The following is a 23,574-nucleotide window of genomic DNA, read 5'->3' as shown; positions in this document are numbered from 1 at the left end:
GCTGGATTATACGACATATATATATATAGACAGAGAGGGAGATGTTAAAATGTTTATATTAATAACAACGATAATAACAATAATATAAAAATAAATGTGTTTGTGTGTGTGTTAAAAATAGACCAGCTTCGGCTTGACAAGGATCCTCCTGCAACTGGCCGGCTTCCCTTTCTAAACGCGAAAAGAAACGCGGCTTGCCGCCCTCCGCAGCGAAGCACCACCGCCGTACGGAAGCCGGAAGTGGAGGCTCCCCGCGTTGTCCTGCACCCCTTTCCCCACCCCCTTTCGGACTCCCGCCCGCGCGGTGCTTGTCGGGAACCGGAAGAGGCGGAGAGCGCCTTTCCGGTCCGAGCGAGCGGGCGGGCGGCTGGGCGCGCGTGAGGCAGCGCGTGGCGAGGGCAAGATGGCGGACGGGCCAGGTGGGTCTCTCTCTCTCTCTCCCTCCGCGCTGGCCAGGCAGGCTCGGCCTCTCTCAAAGGGGGAAGCTGGCTGCAGGCCCCGTCTGCGCCCTTCCCTCTCAGCGGCTTATTAGTTCCCCGCAGGACTCGTTTCCAAAGAGAAGGAAGAAGCCCTTAGGGGAAGGCGCCAGGGGGTCGGACCTCGTGGGAGGCCGGGGTCGCTGGCTGGGACTCAGCTCTGCGGGGGCTTCATTGGGAGGTTCTACCCCAGTGGTTTTTTTTGTGGGAGATGCCTTTTGTATATGCCCCGTAATCTGGGGATGGTTTGGAAAAGGAGCATTTAGGAGGCAGGTCCTCGTTGCTTCCTTCCCCCCACCCCGAAAGTTCTTAGTCGATGGTCGGCATCCCAGAGGATGAGCCTAGCTTGAATACTCGGAGAAGCCTGCCTGCCAGAATCGTTCCTTGGCTGTGCAAAGCTATTAATATGCTTTTACGTGCATAGGTTTGTCATTTAACGTGCTCAGAATTACAGCGATTTGGCCAGGAGAAACACACTTTTATTGGTGCAGGTCGCCACTGCCATCTTCTATAAGGCTGCTTAAAGAATATATAATGAATATATCTGGTTAAAGGGCTTACCCAGCCCTGGTAACTCGAGCGCAGCTTCTTCCTTCGCTCCACGTGGTCTCAGCTACACGTGGACTGCAGCTTTCGGTTTCTAGGCAGCCTGGCTTGCTATCACTTCATTGCAAGTGTTGTGTAGCAGAAGCTTTAACCTTGGATTCTTTTACCCTTGCTGTTTTGAAATGGTGTCAGTTGGGCTGTTTTGGCAAAATAAGAGAAGGTGGGTACTTGCGGTTGGAGAGAGAAAAAGCAGCAGTAATTGCATGGGTGAGGGGGACTAGTTTCTTGAGATAGGTGCACAGATAGAATGAATTATTTGAAATAGGCTAGCTTGGCATCAGTTAGTGGTGTTAGAAAGAAGGGCCCTGGTTCAGTACTCAGTGCAGTATTTCCTGGTAGTTTTCACTATCAACATAAAACTCATGCCAGCTTTTACAAGGTAGATGGATTCAGATGAGTAGCGGTGTTGGTCTGAAGGAGCACAATAAAATCAGTCCAGTAGCACCTTTAAGACCAACAAAGACTTATTCAGGGCGGACTCCGATTTTAAGGTAGATGGAGCCATGAAGTATGTCCCAACTCCTAACATTAAGAGCCTGAAGTAAAAGAAAAAAGGGGAGGGGAATGAGAAAGGTGTACTGTTGTAAGGAAAAGTTGTTAAATTACAGTTGAAAGGTCCTTTGGTTATTAATAGCTCTAATCTTTTAGCTCTTAAAATGTGCACAAGACAAAACTACTGATCAGAATGGTAAAGGAGAAAACTGTGTGGTCCTTTTACCAGTTCCTTCCCTTGTTCTACCGATCAGTTGTTTTGTCTTGTGCACATTTTAGTGAACTGAGAGACTGCATGGTGTAGTGACTAAAATTGGCTGGCTGTAATCTGGAGGATCTGTTTTATTCCCCACTCCACTTGAAGCCAGCTGGGTGACGTTTGGCTATTCAGTTTGCTCTGCCCCACCTACTTTACAAAATGCCTGTTGCGGGGAGAGGAAGGCAAGTGTAAGCTTGATATAAAAACTTAATCATCCTCTAGTAAGCTCTGAGAAACATTAATTGCACCTTCCATTTAAGAGTAATTTAATGGTACTGCCAAGTTTATTTCTAATGACAGTTTCCTGCAGAGATTTCTGACTGTAATCTATCTTTATCTAGGCTCTATTTCTAAGAAACACAAGAGGAAAAAAGAGAAGAAATCTTTGCCTGATGAAGATGTTGCTGTGAGTTTCTATGCTGCTTTAGCATATTTAGTTTGCAAATAAATGTTTCTATGTGCTATATATGATGGCAGATAAAAATATAATTTAGCTACTGGATTGTGTTGTACCTGAGCTGCTCCTACTTTGTTTTTGCATAATTGAGATATGACCTTCGGTGGCATATCATTATTGCGAGTTAATATATCATTAATATGTCAGTCAGTGGGCCATAGTCAGATACGCCAATTTGTGTTGGCTGTGGATTGCTGTGATGTCTGAATAGCCTTTATTCTTCCTCCAGGGGCTCTTCTCCATAGAAACAGGAAAGCAGAGGAGATAGGCAGTTCCAAATGTGGCTTGTTTCTATCATTGGAAGCTCATTTGGCAGTATATCTGAGCCACTGGTTATTATGCTCCTCTGTGACCCTATATAGTATGCCCCATTTTCCTTCCACACCAGTTCCAGTTCTTGGCTCCAGATTGGAGACTGAATCAGGTTCAAGATGCTGATGTTGACCTTTAAAACCATCAATGTTATCGGGGACAGCATGCTGATAGCCTTTTCCATTATAATCGCACAAGAGCATTAAGATCCTTGGATCAATACATGCTTAGGCTCCCCAACCTGAAGGAGGTGAAATAAGCCTTGGCCTGTGGTTGAGGACTAAAATATCCACCAAGAATGATCTGGCTTTGCTGGTGAAAGTAGGAGGGGAGCATAATAATTAGCTCCTTGCAAAAAAAAGAAAGAAAAAAAATTCTGGGTTCTTGGGGGCATCAGTAATAACTGTAAATGTTTAAAAAGTTTTAACTTGTATGTGATGTTATTGTTGCTACGGGCTCTGAGTGATATGGAAGGGCGGGATAGAAATAAAAATCATTGTTGTTTTTGGAGCACAGTAAAGAAACTTGAAAATCGAAGCCCTTATTTCCTCTTTGTGTGTGCAGTAGCTTCTTAATTTCCTGGCAAAACCTATAATCTTAAACACATTACAATCCTCTTTGCTTAGTAAGATTTTCTTCTAAGTGCTCATAAAAAGTCTTGTTTGGAATTGTGGTCTCCTGTACAGATATGTAAGGCACTTCTGAGGAATTTGTTTATCATTGGGTATTTGTATATTATCAGGCCTTGCGGAACCCATGTTTGCAAGAAGAGCACCTGACATTCTTTGCACTCAAATCTCTATTATTAATCCTTAAGTTATTTTTTGTAGGATATACAATGCACAGAAGAATTCCTTATCAAACCCGAGTCCAGAGTAGCTCAACTGGACACATCGCAGTGGCCTTTGCTTCTCAAGGTAAAGAGTCTCCAAAATAGATTGTTCAGTTATAGAACTTAATGTTGACTTTTACAGGGAAATGGGCAGGTTGTGCAGTTCATGTTCCAGTTAGTTTTCAGAACTTTTTATATTTGTATCTTTGATTCTGCTATTTAAAAATAATGTGATTTCCGGTAGAGAGCCAAGTCTTTGCTGCCCCTGTCTCAGCCTTACCTCACAGGGTGTCTGTTGTGGGAAGAGGAAGGGAAGACGATTGTAAGCCGCTTTGAGACTCTTTCGGGTAGAGAAAAGCTGCATATAAGAACCAACTCTTCTAGTTTTTGAGAAGGAATAAGCTACTTGTTAGCTTAGTGAGAACTTCCTCATTGTTCATGAGATGTCAAGCTTTCATTAAGTACGAGGTAGACCATGCTGGCAGACAGAAATTGAAGTATGCATGGTTGTAGAAAGGAGGAGGTTTCTGTGCTATGTCCTCTCTTTTATAACAGGCTACATAGCAGGATAAAAATGTTCTTTTGTCTGCTTTGGCCTTTATAGAACTTTGACAAGCTGAATGTGAGGACGGCACACTATACACCTCTTCCTTCTGGATGTAATCCCTTAAAAAGAGATATTGCTGAATATGTAAGGTAAGATTCCAAGGAAGTTCAGCACACTCTCCATTCCATGTGATTTTTGTGTTACTGTGCTGCACTACTATGCAGTCCCCATGAGTGCAGGCAATAGTGCATTTCTATTAGGATGCCAGGCTTGGAGATGCAGGGGGGAAAGAATTAACAACATTATATTTTAGTCTTGCTGTTCGAATGTTATTTATCCTACTTCCCAACCAAAGTTGGGAGCTCCCTGTGCAGTATGCAGAGTTTAATATATAAATTTTGTAATTGGAGAGGCAGTTTTTAGACATGGATCAGGGCAAGATGCAGGGGGATACTGGCCTGGTTTCTCATTTTCCTCTTGTTTCAGCAAGGTTGCGGACTGTGGCTAGGAAGAGGGAGGCTTACAGCTTGAGCTGGGCACAATGGGAAGATCCTGGACTCTTTATTTTTTTTCCTTGTCAGTACCAAGACGACTTTATTTGGAATAATATGGCTCAGATACTACTGAGCTACATAATCTAATGGTACTGGTAGTACATACTATCTAAGACAATTAGCTGTGCTAGTCTGCCTGTAGCCATAAAAAAGAGCCTCTTGTAGCGCAGGGCGGTAAGGCAGCAGGCATGCAGTCTGAAGCTCTGACCATGAGGCTGGGAGTTCAATCCCAGCAGCCGGCTCAAGGTTGACTCAGCCTTCCATCCTTCTGAGGTCAGTAAAATGAGTACCCAGTAATGACTGGGGAAGGGATTGGCAAACCACCCTGTATTGAGTCTGCCAAGAAAACGCTAGAGGGCGTCACCCCAAGGGTCAGACATGACCTGGTGCTTGCACAGGGGATACCTTTACTTTTACCTTTAGCCATAGAAAAGAGCAAGAGTCCAGGAGCACTTGAAAGAACATTTGTGCCAGGTCTGGTGCTTTCATGAGCCACTGCTCACAAAAACTCATACCGTGCCACAAATTTTGTTAGTCTTTAAGGTGCTGTTGGATTCTTGACAGTATACCAAGTCTTCTGTAGCAGCCTATGTTTTTGGCCTCAGGGGACAGAGAGGCTACACTGTGTGCTGGTTGCAGAACATTCCAGATGCACAAGGGAACTAGTGGCTTAATGTATTTCTCAGTCAGTGTTTTCCTCTTAAAGGATTGCTTGTGTTTGGTAAATCACTGAGTGGGAAACGCTGCTTGTTAGTCGACAGGCTAGAAGATGGCCAGGCACAAAAATAGCAGATGATCTGTTCCTGAACAAAGGCCGGCTCATCTGCCAGAACTCAAGCATTGAACCCTTTGTGCAAAACTAGTGTCACAAACCTGCCTGGAATCCTTGGGCTGTGAGAGATGCTTACAGATCTACTTGGTATCATTCACTATGGTTTTGTCCCAGGACGGGCTTCATCAATCTGGATAAACCCTCCAACCCTTCTTCCCATGAGGTGGTGGCCTGGATCCGCCGTATCCTTCGAGTCGAGAAGACCGGCCATAGCGGGACGCTGGACCCCAAAGTGACAGGGTGCCTGATTGTGTGCATCGAGCGAGCCACACGCTTGGTGAAGTCTCAGCAAAGCGCAGGTACATCAACCGCTTTCATCTCTTTTCAAAGGAAAGGCATGTCTCATTAGGCGTTGAAACAATGTACTGACCCACACGATGGTGGAACAATAAAATTTGAGTAGCCCATCCTGACTACTCTTTTGTCGTCTTCCAGGCAAAGAGTATGTGGGAATCGTTCGGCTGCACAGTGCAATTGAGAGTGAGGTTCAGCTTTCAAGGGTAAGTCTCTGCAAGGCAGGGAATTGGGCTCCATTAGCCCCTTCACTGTCGTAAGTGAAAACCTGAGCTCAAAACTATCATTGATGACTAAAAGGCTTACTAAATTTACTTGGGTGACGGTTGGTGCAGATGCTCATCAGTTTATGTCAAAGGGTTAGAAATGTCCCTGAATGTCTTGAGTGGGAGAGGGCTGCAATAGAAAGTGAATAAATTTATAGCGGGTGCGAGCTGCAGAAATCAGATGGCTCAGAACTTACTGGAATTGAGTGTTTTAATACGCCTGTAATTTTGCTTTCCACTTGAGGTGGTAAGAGGGCTGGCAGAGAATCCAGACCTTGTGACAACTGGGGACTTGAGTATAGTTAAAAAAAATAATTCTGAGAAGTTTAACTCAGCGGCAAGTATGTGAACCTTGACTTGACTTGCATGGCCCAGCTAGACTGAGTAAGCCCAGTTTGACTGAGTCTCAAAGTGGCTTACAATCACCTTTCCCTTCCTCTACTCATACCAGATAGCCTGGTGGGGATGAGAGCTATGACAGAATAGCTCTGACAGGAGTTAAACAAAGCCTCCCGGCTGTCCACACCTTGAACACTGGGGTGGGGAATCAGACCCAGCTCTACAGATCACAGGCTGCCGTTTAACAGCTTGCACCAAGTGCTCCTCATTCACCCACTGTCTTCACCCCTTTCTCCCATAACTCCTGGGCATGCCCTGAGAACTAATGGTTCCTTCTTGCATTTTACACGAGCTCTAAGGCTCGCCAATTTGGGAGAGGTATTCCCATTTGGGGTGGCTTTTGGTGACTGAGGGGCCTAGATTTGATCTCTAGGGCCCTCTGGTACTCTGTCTTTAGAAGGGAAAACCTAATAGAGCCCCCCCAAACGAACTAAGCAGTGCCCCCCCAGGGAACAGTGAGAATGAATTAAAGTTTAAAAATATAAAGGACAAAGAACAGCAGCACCCAAGAAGAAGAACCAAAGAAATAGTGCTGCCCCCCAGGCTGCAGCAGCACTCAGTCAACAAACCCACCAGAGCAGAGGGAAAAAAAAGAAATAAACAGGAGGAAAAAAACAGTGAATCCGAAGCACCCCCAGATCTCACTCCACCGCTAGAAACCCAAGGGATAGTTTGGCTCATAAATAAGAAGTGAAGTCAAGTCAAGTGTAATTAAAAGTGAGAAAGGAAAAGAAAAAAAATCGGAAGTAGTCCTTCAGGCAAGCAATTTGATGTCTTCTCCAGCGATGAAGACCCTCCAAGGTTCAGCACAGCAGTAGTCAGACCCAGCACACTCTTTGGGAGTCAGACTCTATCTACTCTACCAGAGCAGCAGGTCAGCGAGGCAGCCGTCAGCCTCTTGGCCATGCACAGAGGATTTTCAAAAAGGAAAAATCTGTGAAGGACCAAGAAATGTTTTTCCCCCCAAACCTGCATCTCTATAGGCTAACCTCCCCATCCCAGCTGCAAGGTTTTGTCATTGTAACGCATGGGCAGGTGCAAAATGCAATGCAGTGATTGGCTGGGCTCCTACAGGAAGCCTAGCCATTGATCTGCCTCTCTCCCCCATCCCCTTTGTCACAGAGGATCCTGGGCAAAGGCAGGAACACAGAATGGGAAAGGTAAGGCAGATCCTGCCTGTCTGTTTCCCTTCAAACTTTAGCAAGCTGCATGTAATTGCAGATAAAAATCATTGCATGATTAACTGGGCTCCTACAGGGAGCGTAGCCATTGATATGCCTCCTTCCCTCCTCCCCTTTGCCCTGGAGGAGCCCAGGCAAAGGCAGGAGCACAGAGCAGGAAAGCTAAGGCCTCCTTTTAAGCGGCCAGCTGGAATACGCTTTGGATGGCCGTGCTTCTGCTATTTTTTTATGGGGATTTTTGCTTTGGGCCGGCAGGTCTGTCTCCAAAGCGGCCCTGCTTTCCGAAGTGCATATGCCGAGGAGCATGACAGTTGCTCATTGGTCTGTTTCCACATGTAGGCAATAGAAACCCTGACAGGGGCCCTCTTCCAGCGACCGCCGCTCATTGCTGCAGTGAAGAGGCAGCTGAGAGTCCGAACCATCTACGAGAGCAAATTGATAGAATTCGATCCTGAAAGAAGATTGGGTAAGGAGAATGACCAACACGCTAGTTTGAATTGAGGATGGGGGAGACGGACTGTTGCTTCCTCTTATTTGCTGGTAGGAGGTCGTGTGACTAATACCTTTTTAAAAACTTATTTCCAAGTCACATCTTGGGTGAGCTTGTAGGGATTGGTAAATTACTCTTCCCTTTCTGGGCTGGATAGGAGGGTCTCCCTCATTATAAGCTTAAAATATGGAAGTCTCATCTGGAATACTTTAACCTTAATTGGGCTTCCAGATCTGCTTAAACAAGGTCCTGCTTTTTGTTAATTTTTTGAGCATTTTCCCCCTCAGCCAAATGATGTAAAATAGATGACATTAGCACACTGTGCAAAGATGACTCACATCTATCACCCAATGCTGATGGCTGTCTCAGGTGCATCTTAATGGGATTGGGGTCTTTGCAAAAAACAACAGAACTCTTTGACTGTGCCATCTGCTTTTCCTTCATACCCATCCTTAGGTATCTTCTGGGTGAGCTGTGAAGCTGGCACCTACATCCGCACGCTGTGTGTCCACTTGGGCTTATTGTTGGGTGTTGGAGGACAGATGCAGGAGCTCCGGCGAGTCCGTTCTGGAGTCATGGGAGAAAAGGTGTGTTGTAGAAGCCCGAGGTTGTCTCCATCCAAAGTGTTGAGTTCAGTCCAGAGCTATGTCCCCTGGCCTGGTAATTAAACTTTGGAACAGCATGCAGTGGGGAAATGAGGAAGGTGGACAGCTTTCATTCTTGCCAGCTGCCTCTTCTTGCCCACACAATTGCCTATCAGCCCATGGAGATCAAGTGCTGCATGGGCTCCTTGACTATATTGTTGGATATTTGAAGGTCAGAAAAACACAGGTGATAGCAGACTTCTACTGAAGTCCTGTGGCTCCAGAAGAGCACAGGGGGCTCACTGCCATGCCTCTGCTCTGCTTGTACCACTTTGTGGAATTATGAAGCCTTCAGTAGTCCATTGGGTAGGAGAAGAGATAACAACCATCGATGCTCACCAAGCATGAACTGGTGACCCTTTTCTTATGAAGATTGATTTCCCTTGCTGTTTTGGGAGGAACTATGAGAAGATACCATAGGTTAGAGACCAACCTTGTTGAACCTGTGGGCACATTGGTAATTTTTAGAACACATAGCAAGTACAACAATAAAATGGCTGCTATGAACTGGGTATGACCCATCACAGAATGGCTGCCATGGAGGAGAGTATGTGCCCAATCTAAAAATGTGGCATTGTTCTGCAGAATGTTAGAGGAGTATGGAAGGGCAAAAACTGAAGCATGAAGCAAAATTAATCAAAAATTTTGCCCTGTTTGTGGTTTGCAAACAGAAGTTCTTGACATGTCTACCATCCCAAACTTGCATTAACTTTTGAAGCAGTGGCAGTTCATGTTGCATCTTTATTGGAACCGCAAGAAGAGGTTTAAATGGACTATAAACACCTGATTTTTGTTTCCTACAACAACAGTTGAGTGGTGGAGAGGTGTTCCCCGCTGCTCAGCTGTTTCACGCTCTCTTGTGCAGTCCCTTTAGATGGGTATTTTTAAATGGGTTCTTCTGTGCTGCCCTGTTTAAAGGGACTGCACAAGAGAGTCCAATACAGCTGAGCCCGTGGAGAGAAGTCTCCCTGCTGGCCCAGATTCAGGCTCTTTTGTGCAGACCATAAGTTTGTTGGTGGGGAAATTGCTCCTCACCAGCTCAGCTGTTTTTCGTGCTGCCTAGTGCAGTCACAGTTAAAAGGGACAGTACAAGACAGACCATAACAGCTGAGCAGCCGGGAGCAAGGTCTAGGTTTGGTTCAAACTGCATTTTACTGGCTCGTACTTATCCCTAGTTGGGAGGTTCTAACCCAAGAACCATCCTATTTTGAAAGCAGCAGTTTCTGAATGGGAGTTATCTCCAGATACAAAGGCATTTCCTCCCAAACTCTTCCGCTCTGGTGAGGTGGAAGAAAGTCAGGAGCTCTTCATTTTAATGAGATGATTTGTGGAACCTGTAAGCGGACATTAAGCAATACAGTGATAGGTGCTGTGGCTTCCACAGCCATGATATCAGAGTTCACTATTACAGATCATACAATTTAGCAAAATTAGAGACTGTAATGCTAGTAGTTGGCTTCGAATAGCAAGATAAACACTTAGCCCATTGCAACTGTGTGTCTCGTGCATGTTGGCTTAAGTGTGAATGTGTATGTTCATGTTTGCCTGTTTCATGATGATGTGCTAAGTCTATCCCCCCTTCCATTGGATCTCTCAAACTCTGAATGACTGCTTCTAGGACCATTTGGTGACCATGCATGATGTGCTGGATGCTCAATGGCAGTATGACAACAATAAAGACGAGACCTACCTCCGGAGGGTGATCTTCCCCTTAGAGAAGCTACTGACGTCCCACAAGCGGCTGGTTATGAAAGACAGTGCAGTGAGTGCCCAAAGCTTCCTATCAATGGCATTTCAGTGTCTTTGTTTCATTAAGGAGATTGAGCAGGGAGGTACTTCCAGGCTGGGAAAGTCACAAGCTCAGACTTCAGGGTCCTGTGTTTGCTTTTCGTATTACTGGATTGGTGTTGCTGTTTGTTGCTGAAGGGATTCTCTTTTGGAATGGGGGAGGGAAAGCACGCACAATCACAAGTGCTGGGAGCTGCAAGTCAAGCTACTTTGCAGAAGTAATTTTGGCAAAGCCGCAAGTATTAGAGAAGTGCTGTTGCAGAGCTCTTCTGCAAGCGTTGTGGTTGAAGTGTACAATTCTTGGCGTCTGTCACACATAAGGGCATTGAGTTAGATTTGAATCCAAAAATCTTGGATTCAAAACAAGCTTTTGGGAATCTAACTCAGCCTTTCCTGGCTTATGAACCATTGAAAAACCGGCGAAACATTCTTCAGGCTTTGAGAAATCCCAGAAGTAATGTGATCGTGCAGAATATGGCTGAGAAGGAGAGCTGTGTACATATCTACCCGGGGCTCCTCCCCTTTCCACCTACTCTAGTCCTATCATTGGCCATTTTGGGAGGGGGAGGGCAGATCGGCGTGACTATATATGGTCATATCACTCAAATGTTTTACGGATTTAAAAAATATATATATTAAAATCATTCCCTCCCACCCATTTCACGAAACCCTGGTTGAGAAAGCCTGTTGTCTGATTAAAAGAGATTTAATTCTGGAAAGTTTATACCCTGAGAATTTAGTTGATGTCTTAAGGCAGGGGTAGTCAACCTGTGGTCCTCCAGATGTCCATGGACTACAATTCCCAGGAGCCCCTGCCAGCGAATGCTGGCAGGGGCTCGTGGGGATTGTAGTCCATGGACATCTGGAGGACCACAGGTTGACTACCCCTCTCTTAAGGCATTACTGAACCAGCACAGCTATTCCTGGAAAACAAAGGGTACGTTAGTGGAAATAAGAGGGCATTCCAGTGCCATCTGCTTGGGTAAATCTTCTGAGGTTTCAAGAATGAGTAGACTTAAGCCTTCCTCCTCTGCGCTTCCATTCAGGTAAATGCTATTTGCTACGGTGCCAAGATCATGCTTCCTGGCCTGTTGCGATACGAAGACGGCATTGAGGTCAACCAGGAGATCGTTGTCATCACCACAAAAGGAGAGGCCATCTGCACAGGTGGGAGGCCGGCTGGCAACTCTCCTTCCAGACTGAGTGTTGTAGCTAGAATTCCAGTGCCCCAGGAAACTGCTTCGGACAGATCATTCATTTTTTCCGCTCGCCCAGAGCTGCCTTCCCACTGGAGAAAGGTCTTTCCCAGCCTCACTGTGAGATCCTCAGACTAGAGGTCCCAGAGATTGAGCCCTTCAAAGCAGGTGCTCTACCACTTAGCTGCTAGGCCCATCCTAGACTTGCTTTGTTGTAACTACTAGCACGAAAGCATTGCCTGATTTGCAGGTGCAGCTTTTCTCACCTATTTTTGCCACTGAGAAACCCCTGGAACATTCCGCAGGCTTTGAGAAAGCCCAGGAGTGCAATTGTGCAGAATATGGTTGGGAAGCAGAGCTGTGTACATGCCCACCTGCAGATCCTCCCCTTCCCACCTCCTCCAGGCCAATCATTGGCCATTTTGGGAGGGGGAGAGCAGGTCAACATGACCATATATGGTCATATCACCTGAAACGGTTTTAACGTTTAAGAATATTAAAATGAATTAACTCCCACTCATTTTGGAAAACCCTGATTGAGAAAGCCTGTGCTAGGGTGTTAGGGTTAGAATCTGATCAAAGAAAGCCATTTCCTTTGATGCTGTGTTCTTCATTTGCTCAAGACTCCTTTCTTCCCCTAATGAAAATGCTTTCCTATCAATGTCCTCATCCTTTTTTCACTCTTTATTTATTTGTTTTTATTTTGATTTATATGACTGCCCCTCCCCAGGGTACCATATCAGGGTGGTTTATAGCAGTATCTGTGTAACAACTGGGAAGGGCAGCAGTTTCCTTGGGAAATGGCAAGGATTAGACCAGGGGTAGTCAAGCTGCGGCCCTCCAGATGTCCATGGACTACAATTCCCATGAGCTACTGCCAGCACTGCCAGAGGCTCATGGGAATTGTAGTCCATGGGCATCTGGAGGGCCGCAGCTTGACTACCCCTGGATTAGATTTTAGTTCTGGTGGAGCCGCTGGTTAGTACTGGTGGCACTTGAGTGACACCTAGTGGCCAATCAAGCACATTGTGTCTTGCTGTTTCTCATGGCTTATTGGCATGACCCTTCAGAGGGGGCCAAGTGGCCAGTGTATTTGATGGATAATAATGGTGTGGTTGCATGTCCCATACTGTCCCTGATGAGCAGCTGCCAAAGGCAGTTTACCAAGTATATTTACCTTCTCAGGGCACATATGATGGCTTTCAATGGGGCCTGAGTGCAGAGAGGAATGCCTTATTTCCTATGCCCAGGTGAGAGTGCTTCATCTTGCCCACCTGCCCACGGAGTGTGTGAAGTGATGATAAAGTTTATCCATTCTCTGAGTGTTGCTGCTCTGCCCTTCCTGCCACATCCAGATCCCTGTTCTAGGGTCTTGATGCTCTGTGGCCTCCTGACCCTTCCCAGCCTTGCAGTGTTCTGCTGGGGGCTGGGGGGAGACGTTAGGCTGGCTGCTGGCAGGGCCTGGGGAGAACCAGCAGGGCGAGAGCTCCTTTCTGTGGGGCTCTGCCTCAGCCAAGAAGAATGAAACTGTCTGATCACATACTCCTCTGATGACAAACATAATGAAAGTGGCAGGACATCCACTTAAGAAAAAAAACAACCATTTATTTTCATGATCTATTCAAACATGTACAGGGGAACACTTTCTACATGTAGCACATTTCTGTACCTTACTTTTCCTCCTAATGGAAATTTCCTGTCCAGTCAGTACCCTTCAACCTTGTTTCCTGTCTTCCAGGTGGCAGAAACTAACATGTACCTGCAAGGGTAGCCCTGGGTACAGGACTTTGTAGCTCCTTGCCTTAGTCTAGAGCAGGGTGGCGAAACTGTGGCTCCAGATGTCCATGGTCTACCATGCTGTCGGGGGCTCATGGGAATTGTAGTCCATGGATATCTGAAGAGCCACAGTTTCGCCACCTCTGGTATAGCGTGGATTTATAATTTTGCTTGTGGAAGATTTAAGCCATTTATAATTGAAAATTGTGTAACTATGCTGAATTGTGCAATTCTTTGTTAGCTACGCTTTAAATGTATCTTATCTTGTTAAAAGCAGTTTCACAGAAACCTTTCTCCCATGGCTTCTAAATGCGGAGAAATTAAGTCTCCAGCTGATGCTTACATGACCTGCTGTGACAGAGGAAGGAGGATCCATAGGCTTCCCTCAGTTTAGTAGAGCAGGGGTAGTCAACCTGTGGTCCTCCAGATGTTCATGGACTACAATTCCCAAATGCATTTGCTGGCAGGGGCTCATGGGAATTCTAGTCCGTGAACATCTGGAGGACCACAGGTCGACTACCCCTGTAGCAGAGGATTAACAAGAATTTAGAGACTGAGATAGCTGATGGCATGGACATAGCCTGAGTGTTGGTGATGCAGAAACTTGTACTGCTTTCGGATTTAAAGCTTGTCTTCTTCCGGCAGCCACTGCCCTCATGACGACGGCAGTGATCTCCACGTGCGACCATGGTGTTGTGGCGAAGATCAAACGTGTGATCATGGAAAGGGACACCTATCCTCGCAAGTGGGGGCTTGGCCCAAAGGTAGGTCTTGCAGGTGGGCTGGGTCAACCTGCCTGCAGCTGGGGCAGAAGATTACAGCAAAGAGGCCTTTGGCTCAAGTGCCACGGCAGGCATTAAAGGCGTTGATTTGCCTGCTGGCTGATCGTTATTGTGACAATTGCTGGTGGTCTGGCTCCCTCTTTGTAATTTTGGCTTTGTGTAAGTGAGAAGGCCAAGATCTTGGCTACCCCGTTATTTGTAAACCAGCTGGCACTCTTGCTGCAGTTTTATTTTGCTTGTGGATTGTTTCTCTGCTGAGCCACATGATGTCACTGTAGACTTTTTGAGCACTCTGTGTAGAGATGACACCCATCTACCACCCAAGACTGATGGCTCTAGAGCAGGCAGGATTTGAAAACCACCTACAGTTCCCTGGGACAGACTGCGATACATTTCTGCTAAAACTGTGGAAATAATGCAGCAGGTGAAGACCCGTCAGCCGTGATACAATAGAAGAAAAAAGTCTCCAGCTCGTAATGGCAAAAGTGATTTATTGTTCAAAACATTCAAAACAATATCAAAAACGGATTCCCAGGTATTCCGTTTTTGCTTCCTTCATCACTGAATTCTCAACATTGTAATCTAAATCTTCTCTAATAATGTTTGCTAGAAATAACAGTCTCTTATAATTTCTTGGGTATATAATTCATTCCCAAACTAGTCATATATGTTGGAGGTGATTCATATTAACATCACTATGTGTAATTCCTCTATAGCAGTGATGCAGAACAAGTTTTGAATATTTTGAACATTAAATCACTTCGTCATCGCCAGTTTGTGACTTTTTCCTTCTGTTGAAACTGTGGAAATGGCTACCAGTCATTGGGCAGGATGTGGGTGGCCCTTTTCCAAGAGGCTTTCTGTTCTCAGCTGGGGATCACAGCGATAGAGACAGTGTTCAGGGCTGTTTTTGGAGGCAGTGCTGGAGCAGCCAAAACGTATGGTCTGATATGCACTGCAGAACATTCTGCTCACTGCAAAGCAATGAATCCACCTGGGTAGTAACCTTTGGCAAAACAGTCTGCCAGTTCTCCCGTGCCAGTTTTAGGACAAGACTCACGCTAGGTCAGTGGTCCCCAACCTTTTTTCGGCTGGGGACCAGCAGGGCAACTGCTACACCCACGCATGCGCAATGCGCGGCCCTGATTCCCTCTCCCCACCTCCCGCAGTAAGAAGCTTCCCGGGCCGCAAGCTTGCGGCCTGGGAAGTTTTTTACTGCGGGGGGGGGGCAGGGAGAGGGAACCGTGGCCCGGCGCCCTGGTCTTCGCGGCCCGGCACCGGACTGCAGGTTGGGGACCACTGCGCTAGGTAGAACGTGAGTTCATCACCCTTAGCTGGTGTAGTCGAACCACTCTGCTTCTTCTCTCTTCAGGCATCTCAGAAGAAGATGATGATCAAGCAAGGCCTGTTGGACACACGTGGCAAGCCAAACGACAAAACCCCACAGTCCTGGAAGAAGGAGTACGTGGACTACAGTAGGTAATGCCTGCTGTTTGTTACCATCTGCTGTCCCCTTGGCCTTCAGTTCCGCATGACACGTTGGGCCTCTGAAGCCTGTTGTGTTAGTGGGAGGGCATTGGCTGTGCCTAGAGGGGAGAGCAGGGGCTGCTTAGTCTGAATGAGCTGAGCAGGCAGTTATCCCTTTTTAGCCTCCTGTCAGTGGCTCTAGAGGGAGTCAGCCTGCTAAATGAAACTGGGGAAAGCTGCTTCCTGGCCCGTTGCAATGGGGTGTGGCTACCAGCTTTCTGTACATCAGTCTGCAGTAGAGGTGTCTCCTTTCCCCAAATACATAAAAGAGTAACAGCCAAAAGACACCAACCAGATTCTCGTTTTTCCCCCTAGGGTTGCTGCAAAGGAGGAGGTGACGCAGGAAGCTGTCCAAGCGCAGCCAGAGAGGGCACCAAAGGTTGGTGTTTGGAGTGTTTGGCATCTTGTGTTCATCTTTGCATGGGACTATTTGGACACTAACCGTTGGTATTGCTGTGGGTTTGTGGAGTGGAGATGAGAGTCCACGTGCCTTGCAAGTTGTCACACACAGTGGGAGCACTCTCTGAAAAATGTGATCTGGCTGTGGTAGTCTGCTCTCCAATCATTTCTGGGGTTGTTGTTGTTGTTGCTACCTGCGAAGTCGTGTCCGACCCATCACGACCCCATGGACAGTGATCCTCCAGGCCTTCCTGTCCTCTACCATTTCCCGGAGTCCATTTAAGTTTGCACCGACTGCTTCAGTGACTCCATCCAGCCACCCCATTCTCTGTCATCCCCTTCTTCTTTTGCCCTCAATCGCTCCCAGCATTAGGCTCTTCTCCAGGGAGTCCTTCCTACTCATGAGGTGGCCAAAGTAGGCTGGTTTCTGGGTAGACTGCTGTAATGTCCTGCATGTGGGGCTGAAAACATTTTGGAGACTTCCAATTGGTCCAAAATGCTGGGATCCACAGGAGCTCTGGAGGGGGTCTGCGGCCTTTCCCCTCCAGCCTTAATGGACTCAGGAACATCACTAGGGAACATCGCGCCCCGCCCCCCCAAAAGCATGAGATCTCTTGTGGATTCTGTGCCCGGGATGAGGCAGAGTCTGCACATCTCCTCCCCCCTTAAACCACCTGCTGCCTCCTCCCTCAGTCCAACTTAAGCCTGCCTGTTAAAGCAGGGTGCTGATGTCACTTCTGGTGGCAGGGAAGTGTGGCCAGCTGACATCACTTATGGGGCTCCCTGAAAAATTATTTCAGGAACTCCTCCATGGTCAAAAGGTTAAAAAAGGCTGGGGTAGATGGAGTAGCCAGCCGCACTACTCCTGTGACCTGTGCTTCCATAGAGACGGGGGCATCAAGGATCATGCCCAGGTTCATGGTGAAGTGAGCCAGTGATAGCTGCACTCTGTCTGCTTCCTTATTTGGACCGTCTCTGCCCAGCCGTAGGGTTAAGATTCAGATGACTCTGCTTGAGCCACCTTGTCACTTTGGTGGTCTTAAAGGTGCCACTGGACTCAAACTTGGTTCTGCTGCTTCAGACCACTCGACTTTGGAATGCTCTCCCCTCTTGAGGATCTCCCGGCAACCTCCTTTCCTGTCCTTCATCCCCCTTTACTGCCCTGCAAGTGTGTTGCTTTTCTAAACGGCGTTTTAACTGTGGGATTTCATCCTTTAAGGCTGTTTTTACGGTCTGCTTCCAAAATATTTTAGGCTGAATGTTTATGCGGACTTGTTTCGAGAATTCTGACCTTTTATGATTCGGTGGCATTTTACTTTGCTTTGTGAGCTACCTTGAGGAATTCTCCAGAGACAATGCATATACATTATCTTAATAAGGGGTGATGGTTGTCAGCCAATTAGTCCCTTTGGATCAGTCACTGCCCTAAAGAGCTTCCAACAGCCCATTGGTACCCCAGGAAAAACCCACCAGCGTGCATGGGTTAGTGTTCGGCAAGGGCAGTATTTTGGTCAGGTAAAGCATTGGGTGTATTTGGAGTCATAGTGCTATTGGACATCTAATTGGGCATCACTGGGAGTCTTCAAGCAAAGGTTGGATACACACTTTTCTTGGATGCTTTAGGATGCTTTGGGCTGATCCTGCTTTGAGCAAGGGGTTGGACTAGATGACCTCCAACTCTGATTCTATGATCTAAAACTGCTTATGTACAAAAAGCCTCTTTTGCTCCCAGGTATTCTGCAAGAGTCCCTGGCCAGCCTCAGCTACTCCAGCTGTTCACAGACAAACCTGTTGTTAAGGGGAAAAGAAACACATGCTACTTGAGCAACCCAATATTTTTAAACTTACCATCTACAGGAGTACACTTCTCAGATATTATTTTGCATGGCTGATCCCTGCAACATGACCTTTGAAGCCCTTCTGGAGTTAGATCCATAGTCTTTGGTTTGTGGACGTAGAGCAGAGGTCATATGCTGGAGATGCAAGTTCCTTTGTGTTTCTGTAGCTGTACAGTGGAGGGGAAGACTATCTGAAGAAAGGAGTCCAGCGAAAGCAGGGGCCCCTCAAGAGCATCTTCTGTTCTGGTCAGTGATTGATCTCTGTGATGTTTTTTTTTTCCTTTGCAGAGAAAGAGGGAGATTGAGAGCGATGGAGAACATAGAGAGGAAGTCTCCTCTTCCCCACCTTCTCCAGAGCCACAGGCAGAGATCAAAAAGAAGAAGAAGAAGAAGAAAGAGAAGAGGAAGATGGAATCTGCAGAGAGTAGCAGCGAGGTTGCTGAAGTGGTATGACTGTTTCTTATACAATATTGAAGGAAGCTCTTGAAGGAATCTCTTGATGCCTGCCATTACACACAAATTCCCAGGTCCAGGCTCGTTCAGGCATGTGCTTTGCTAGTTTCACTACATCAGGAAAGGGCAAGACCAGGAGTAGTCAAACTGCGGCCCTCCAGATGTCCATGGACCACAATTCCCAGAAGCCCCTGCCAGCGAATGCTGGCAGGGGCTCCTAGGAATTGTAGTCCATGGACATCTGGAGGGCTGCAGTTTTGACTACCCCTGGGCAAGACGGTTACTCATGAGAGACCAGTCACTCCGAGGTCCCTGCCCTTTTTCATTGTTGCTGCTTTTTAGAGCTGTTGCAGCAGCTTCTCTTTCTCTGCCTGCATGCACACGCCATCTTGCTCCGGATAGGAAAGAAATGTGGTGTTGCATCCTTCTGCCAGTATCAAAACGGCTGTTTGCCTCTTCCAGAGCAGAGGCACCTGTATTTTCCCACCCTAGTACTGCAGCCCTACTCTGCAGTAGGGCTAGTAATTCTTTCTGGTAATTCTTTCACAAACCATCGTTTTGGCGACTTGATAGCATCCATGGAGCTATCCTTTTGTGAATGGCAGCTCCCAAAACTCATGGACAAAAAGTAGCTTTCAAAAACATAGATTCTCTTTCCCTGCTGTACTTTATAAATTGTTCCTGAATTTGTGAACTGGATCCAGTGATAAGGGAATTGGGTTTTGGGGCGCCAACCATGCCTATATGAACCAGCCTGAAGCCTGTCAGGCTTTGGTAGTCATGGGTTTGTGGGGACTCCTTTGTAGACAGAATGGAAGGCATGTTTTTTAAAAATTCTTTATTATTTGTAGTTGCAAGATGCTGGCAGAGCCCCTGGCCCCAGTTGCCATGAGCTAGCTGTATATGTGTTGTGGTTGCCTCTCCCCAGGTCAGCGACACAAGTGTGAAGAAGAAAAAGAAGAAAAAGAAACAAGTGGAGGAGAGTTCAGAGTAACTAGCCAGAGCAGGCAGCCTGGATCATACTGAGGAGCCTGAAAGATCTTAAAGGAAGCTGCGGACTGGATCAGCGCGCAGAGACTCGGCTGCTCAAACGTATCACGTACCTGGCAGGCCCCCTCTGTCCTGTTGTAAGGACAGCTGGAGAAATTGGGGCAGCTGGGCTACCCAGCGGACTGTGCCTGTTTCCTGAGGAGGAATGCCCGGGAGGTGGAACAAAAGGAAACTTTTGCATTTGGCAGCACCTGTAGAGTTTCCATGATCTCTCTCCCCTCCCAAGTCCACATTTTCTTCTTGTAATAACTGCTGAATGGCCTCAGGTGCTTAGCCTGTTAGTGGGGGCAAGGAGAAAGGAGGGGCTGTTGGATGTCCAAATGATCAGAAACTCCCCATTATTTTTGATGCTTTCCCGGTGACCTCCTTTTGCTTGCCTTGACTCTCTTGAATCAATGGAGTCCAAACATTTCCCTCTCAGGATACCTTTTCCCCCCTTTTGATTGTTTTTAAAGCAAATAAATCCCTTTTGTTAGCAGGAACCATACGCTTTGGTAGTGACAATGCCTCAGACTTGTTTCCCTTATCTGTTGTTTGCAAGTTCCCCTTTTCTTTGCCTCCAGGGATTTTTGTCAGGCTGTCTGGTACCCTCCTGTTCTTGTTGGAAAGGGAATCTGAAGCTATGCATGGACAAAGTTTGCTCATTGGCCAGTTATAACCCCAGAGGAGCAGCAGGAGGAAACTGTCCTGCTGGCTAAGGGCTGAGCTGGGGGGGGGGGGGAGTGCAAGCTGCTCCCCCTTTGCCAATTTGCAGAGGACTCGAGCACTGTTGCCACTGTCTGGGGCTAGGGTAATGTCGGCCCCTTGGTTTTCCCTCTTCTCCATTGCTAGGTAGCATATCCATGTTTGGCTTTAAAAGGAGGCAATGTGCTTTTTCTATTAAAAAAAAATGCAAACACCTGTGTCTGTTGCTGTGGTCTCAGTGTATGGCCGAGGCTGTTTCCCAAAGGGGGATTTAGCTTAGTCGGGGGGGGGGGGGGGGAGAGAGACACACAACATGAGGAACTGGATTAAAGGGTCACAGCATTAGGAAGGTTGAGAACCATTGCTATAGAGTGGCTGGGGCAAAATCAACATGGTCAGCCAAAGGTTTCCACTTGAATGAATTTAATTTAGAAGTCTAGAAAAAAATTTTTGAGGCTGGCTGAAGAGATGCCGGGGGGGACCTTCTGTACACATTGATTAGGGGCGTACCCCACTCCCTTTTCAGAATGTTCTGGTTTCTCATATAGTGAACTCTAAAAATAATGGTATTTTACAGTGTTCTCAAATCCCAGGAGCAGTATGGTATGTGAATCGTGTGTGTGTGGGGGGGGGGGGGGTTCTAATATTTTACTGGTTCCATTGTACTGTATGGAAACCATTCTATCCTTGGTGTAGTGGTTAGGAGTGCGGACTTCTAATCTGGCATGCCGGGTTCGATTCTGCACTCCGCCACATGCAGCCAGCTGGGTGACCTTGGGCTCACCACGGCACTGATAAAACTGTTCTGACCGAGCAGTAATATCAGGGCTCTCTCAGCCTCACCTCCCTCACAGGGTGACTCTTGGGAAAGGGAAGGTGAATGTAAGCCATTTTTAGACTCGTTTGGGTAGAGAAAAGTGGCATATGAAACCAACTTCTCTTATGGTCCGCACAAGATATGATGGAATCAATCTCAGGCAGTTGCTTTAAGTAGAACCATAGCTGCTGGTACTGCCTCAAAAACCTGCCAAATTTCCAAATGATTGGACCAGGCGGTACAGTTGTGTGGGCTCCTGAAGAAGGTGTTCTATCCTTTGCTGGATTCAATGGAGGGGGATAAAATGTGTTTAAAGGGATCACACTGCATGTAAAGTCAAAAGGGCTTGCAGTCCCTTTCCAAGTGGTGAGTTCACCTGGAAGGTATTTAAAGGGACTGCAAAGCACCTTTTAATTTGGCTATTCAACGCTTCCTCCAAAAAAAATCAAATGTTTTCAGAATTTTGGAGGGTTTGATCTTTTCAAATAATCGGAAAAACTCCCAAATTGATTCAGCTGAATGAATATCCAGAAAATACTGATACGGTATTCTTTCAGAATATATTTTGGTAGCTCACATAGCTGAATGCTACCCTTAAGGTTCATAAGAGCTAATTGCTCATGGCTCAACCACCAAGAATTAAAGAGTTCCTGTCAATCCAGTGATATTACAACACAAAAGCAACACAAAATAGCCCATGATACTTTTGAGATGCTTTATTGCTGCTTGGTTTTTCCCTGTAATGGATTTGACCAAAGGGGTCCGTCCCTATTGCACATCTCTGGCTTCTCTCTCTCTCTTTGGCATCCTTCGGAAGAATGTAGTAAGAGAGTACACTTCAAAATGGTTTCCTAAGATGAAAAATGAGTCACCACTTTTAAGTCGAATATAGACCATTTGACAGTGCAAACCCTCCAGCCTTGTGGTTGGTGGATGAGGGAGAAGGAACTCTACATTCATAATTTTGGTAAAGGCAAAGATGAAGGGGGTGCCCCCTTGCACTTCGTAGGGGGCTGGCTTAGTCCACTACAACAAAAACAGAAGTTTCAGGCTGTTGTGTTGAAAGCTAACTTTGAACGGAAAGCTTCAATGGGGCAAACTCTTCACCAGGCATATCTTTTAACAAATCTTGGACTTTAGAATGCCACTTTTTTGTACTTTGGAGGGCATGCTGTGATCATCTGTTCACTTGGAGCATGCAAGAACAGAAAGGCTCATAGAGCAACATGACTAGTGTTACCCAGCCTGGCTTAAAATGTGGTCACCTCTGTCCTGTAGCCCAAGCCTGCATTTGCAGCCTGCTTTAACAGCCAACCTCTATAGAAGAGTGACAGCTCTCTTCTTGTCTGTCTCCCTGCATCACCCAGTCCGGTTAATGTAAAATTCCTCCAATATTTAACAGGTGGTGCTACATCGGGAGAAACGAATATGGCTGTATTCTAGCAAAGATGCCTGACCAGTGATGTGAACGGCTTCACTAGACTTAGTCTGTTAGCGGGATGAAAAAAACAACAGCCTCTCAATCAACATGTCCAGTTTAAGCAGGCCTTTCCCTCCCATTTAACCTTTGCAGCTTATGGCTTCCAAACCAAATTGCGCTCTGGGTGTTACGATGAGACTGGCGGTCTTGTCTGGCGAGAGATGTCCTTTTCTTGGCCTCCCTTCGTTTCCTCTTCTCCTGTACTCTGCCTGTTAGCAGCACATGTGTGGGTTTACATAATGGCATGCTGGCCACAAACGCCCACTTGATTTCTGGAGGCGCTGGCAGAGGCCTTTTGGAAAAAAACAGGACCGCCTGCCTTGGCTGTTGCAGAGACGGAGGTGCTCTGAGGAAAAGGCAAAGGGGTGGCGGAGGAGGAGGGGGTAGTGGCGTCTCTTGACATGCTGTGCTTGAGGGGCTTCCTGGGAACAGCTGCTTAGTACCAAAACAGCTCAGTATACCCAGGAGACGGGAACCCACTGGGCAGAGCTGCAGGCATTCTCAAAGGCTGCTTGGAGTCGCTGGAGGCTCTCGTCCACGTCATTGTTCACCAGCAACAGGTCAAAGTACTGGGCGTATCTGCTCCGGATAGCTTCCGAATCTTCCTGCAGCTGCTGCAAGGCTGCCGACTGCACAGGAGAGACGGTGAGTTAGCCGCAGAAAGAGGACAGACAGGATCTCAGCTACAAGTATGAGGTGAACTGCTCTGCTGTGGCTCCTAGCTGGTTCCAGGAGGTAGCTAAAGTATCTGCTCCACAGTCCTGCCAAGTCTCCACAATGCACTCTGAACACCCAAGAGCAGGGGTAGTCACCCTGTGGTCCTCCAGATGTCCATGGACTACAATTCCCATGAGCCCCTGCCAGCATTTGCTCATGGGAATTGTAGTCCATGGACATCTGGAGGACCACAAGTTGACTACCCCTGCCCAAGAGCACGGAAACAAGAACTTCCAAGTAAACGTCAAATTGCATGCATACTCTGTTGGTACAGGGCCATTGGGGAGGGGGGACCGAAGGTGGCAGCAGGACAGATTTTGATCTGTAGCTAGAGCTTTCAAGACTAACAGGATACGGCTGTCCTTTAAAAAATCATTAAAGCAATAATTTGAATCTGGCTCCAGCATATTCTGTCTACAAGCTAAG

General features: G+C 46.9%; 2 protein-coding genes and 4 non-coding genes across 6 annotated transcripts in view; 5 read left to right on the top strand and 1 right to left on the bottom strand.

Moving 5' to 3' along the window:
* The first annotated feature begins 284 nt into the window (after nt 1-284).
* Nucleotides 285-20,348, top strand: DKC1 (dyskerin pseudouridine synthase 1). The gene is made up of 15 exons (XM_077307903.1): nt 285-419; nt 2,175-2,239; nt 3,433-3,519; nt 4,039-4,130; nt 5,482-5,666; nt 5,803-5,867; nt 7,847-7,973; nt 8,454-8,584; nt 10,260-10,403; nt 11,476-11,596; nt 14,047-14,165; nt 15,556-15,662; nt 16,026-16,089; nt 18,236-18,394; nt 19,329-20,348. Exons 1-15 carry the CDS (start codon nt 404-406, stop codon nt 19,392-19,394), a joined length of 1,548 nt encoding a protein of 515 aa, XP_077164018.1. The 5' UTR covers nt 285-403; the 3' UTR covers nt 19,395-20,348.
* LOC143823282 (small nucleolar RNA SNORD83) lies at nt 8,284-8,359 on the top strand. The gene has a single exon (XR_013226444.1). It is a non-coding gene; the product is annotated as a small nucleolar RNA SNORD83 (small nucleolar RNA).
* On the top strand, nt 8,614-8,746 carry LOC143823285 (small nucleolar RNA SNORA36 family). Its single transcript, XR_013226447.1, has one exon. It is a non-coding gene; the product is annotated as a small nucleolar RNA SNORA36 family (small nucleolar RNA).
* Nucleotides 12,915-13,164, top strand: LOC143823287 (small nucleolar RNA SNORD17). Its single transcript, XR_013226449.1, has one exon. It is a non-coding gene; the product is annotated as a small nucleolar RNA SNORD17 (small nucleolar RNA).
* Nucleotides 14,442-14,518, top strand: LOC143823281 (small nucleolar RNA SNORD83). Its single transcript, XR_013226443.1, has one exon. It is a non-coding gene; the product is annotated as a small nucleolar RNA SNORD83 (small nucleolar RNA).
* Nucleotides 20,349-21,652: 1,304 nt separating the features above from the next.
* Nucleotides 21,653-23,574, bottom strand: part of MPP1 (MAGUK p55 scaffold protein 1) — a 41,225-nt gene continuing 39,303 nt past the window's right edge. The window contains exon 12 of the mRNA XM_077307535.1: nt 21,653-23,060. Coding sequence (XP_077163650.1) covers nt 22,884-23,060 — 177 coding nt within the window. The 3' untranslated portion in view covers nt 21,653-22,883. The remainder of the gene's footprint in view (nt 23,061-23,574) is intronic.

Source organism: Paroedura picta, chromosome 13 (assembly GCF_049243985.1).
Source record: "Paroedura picta isolate Pp20150507F chromosome 13, Ppicta_v3.0, whole genome shotgun sequence".
NCBI lineage: Eukaryota > Metazoa > Chordata > Lepidosauria > Squamata > Gekkonidae > Paroedura > Paroedura picta.
The sequence above is the reverse complement of the archived record's forward strand: the minus strand, read 5'-3'. Positions and strand labels throughout refer to the sequence as shown.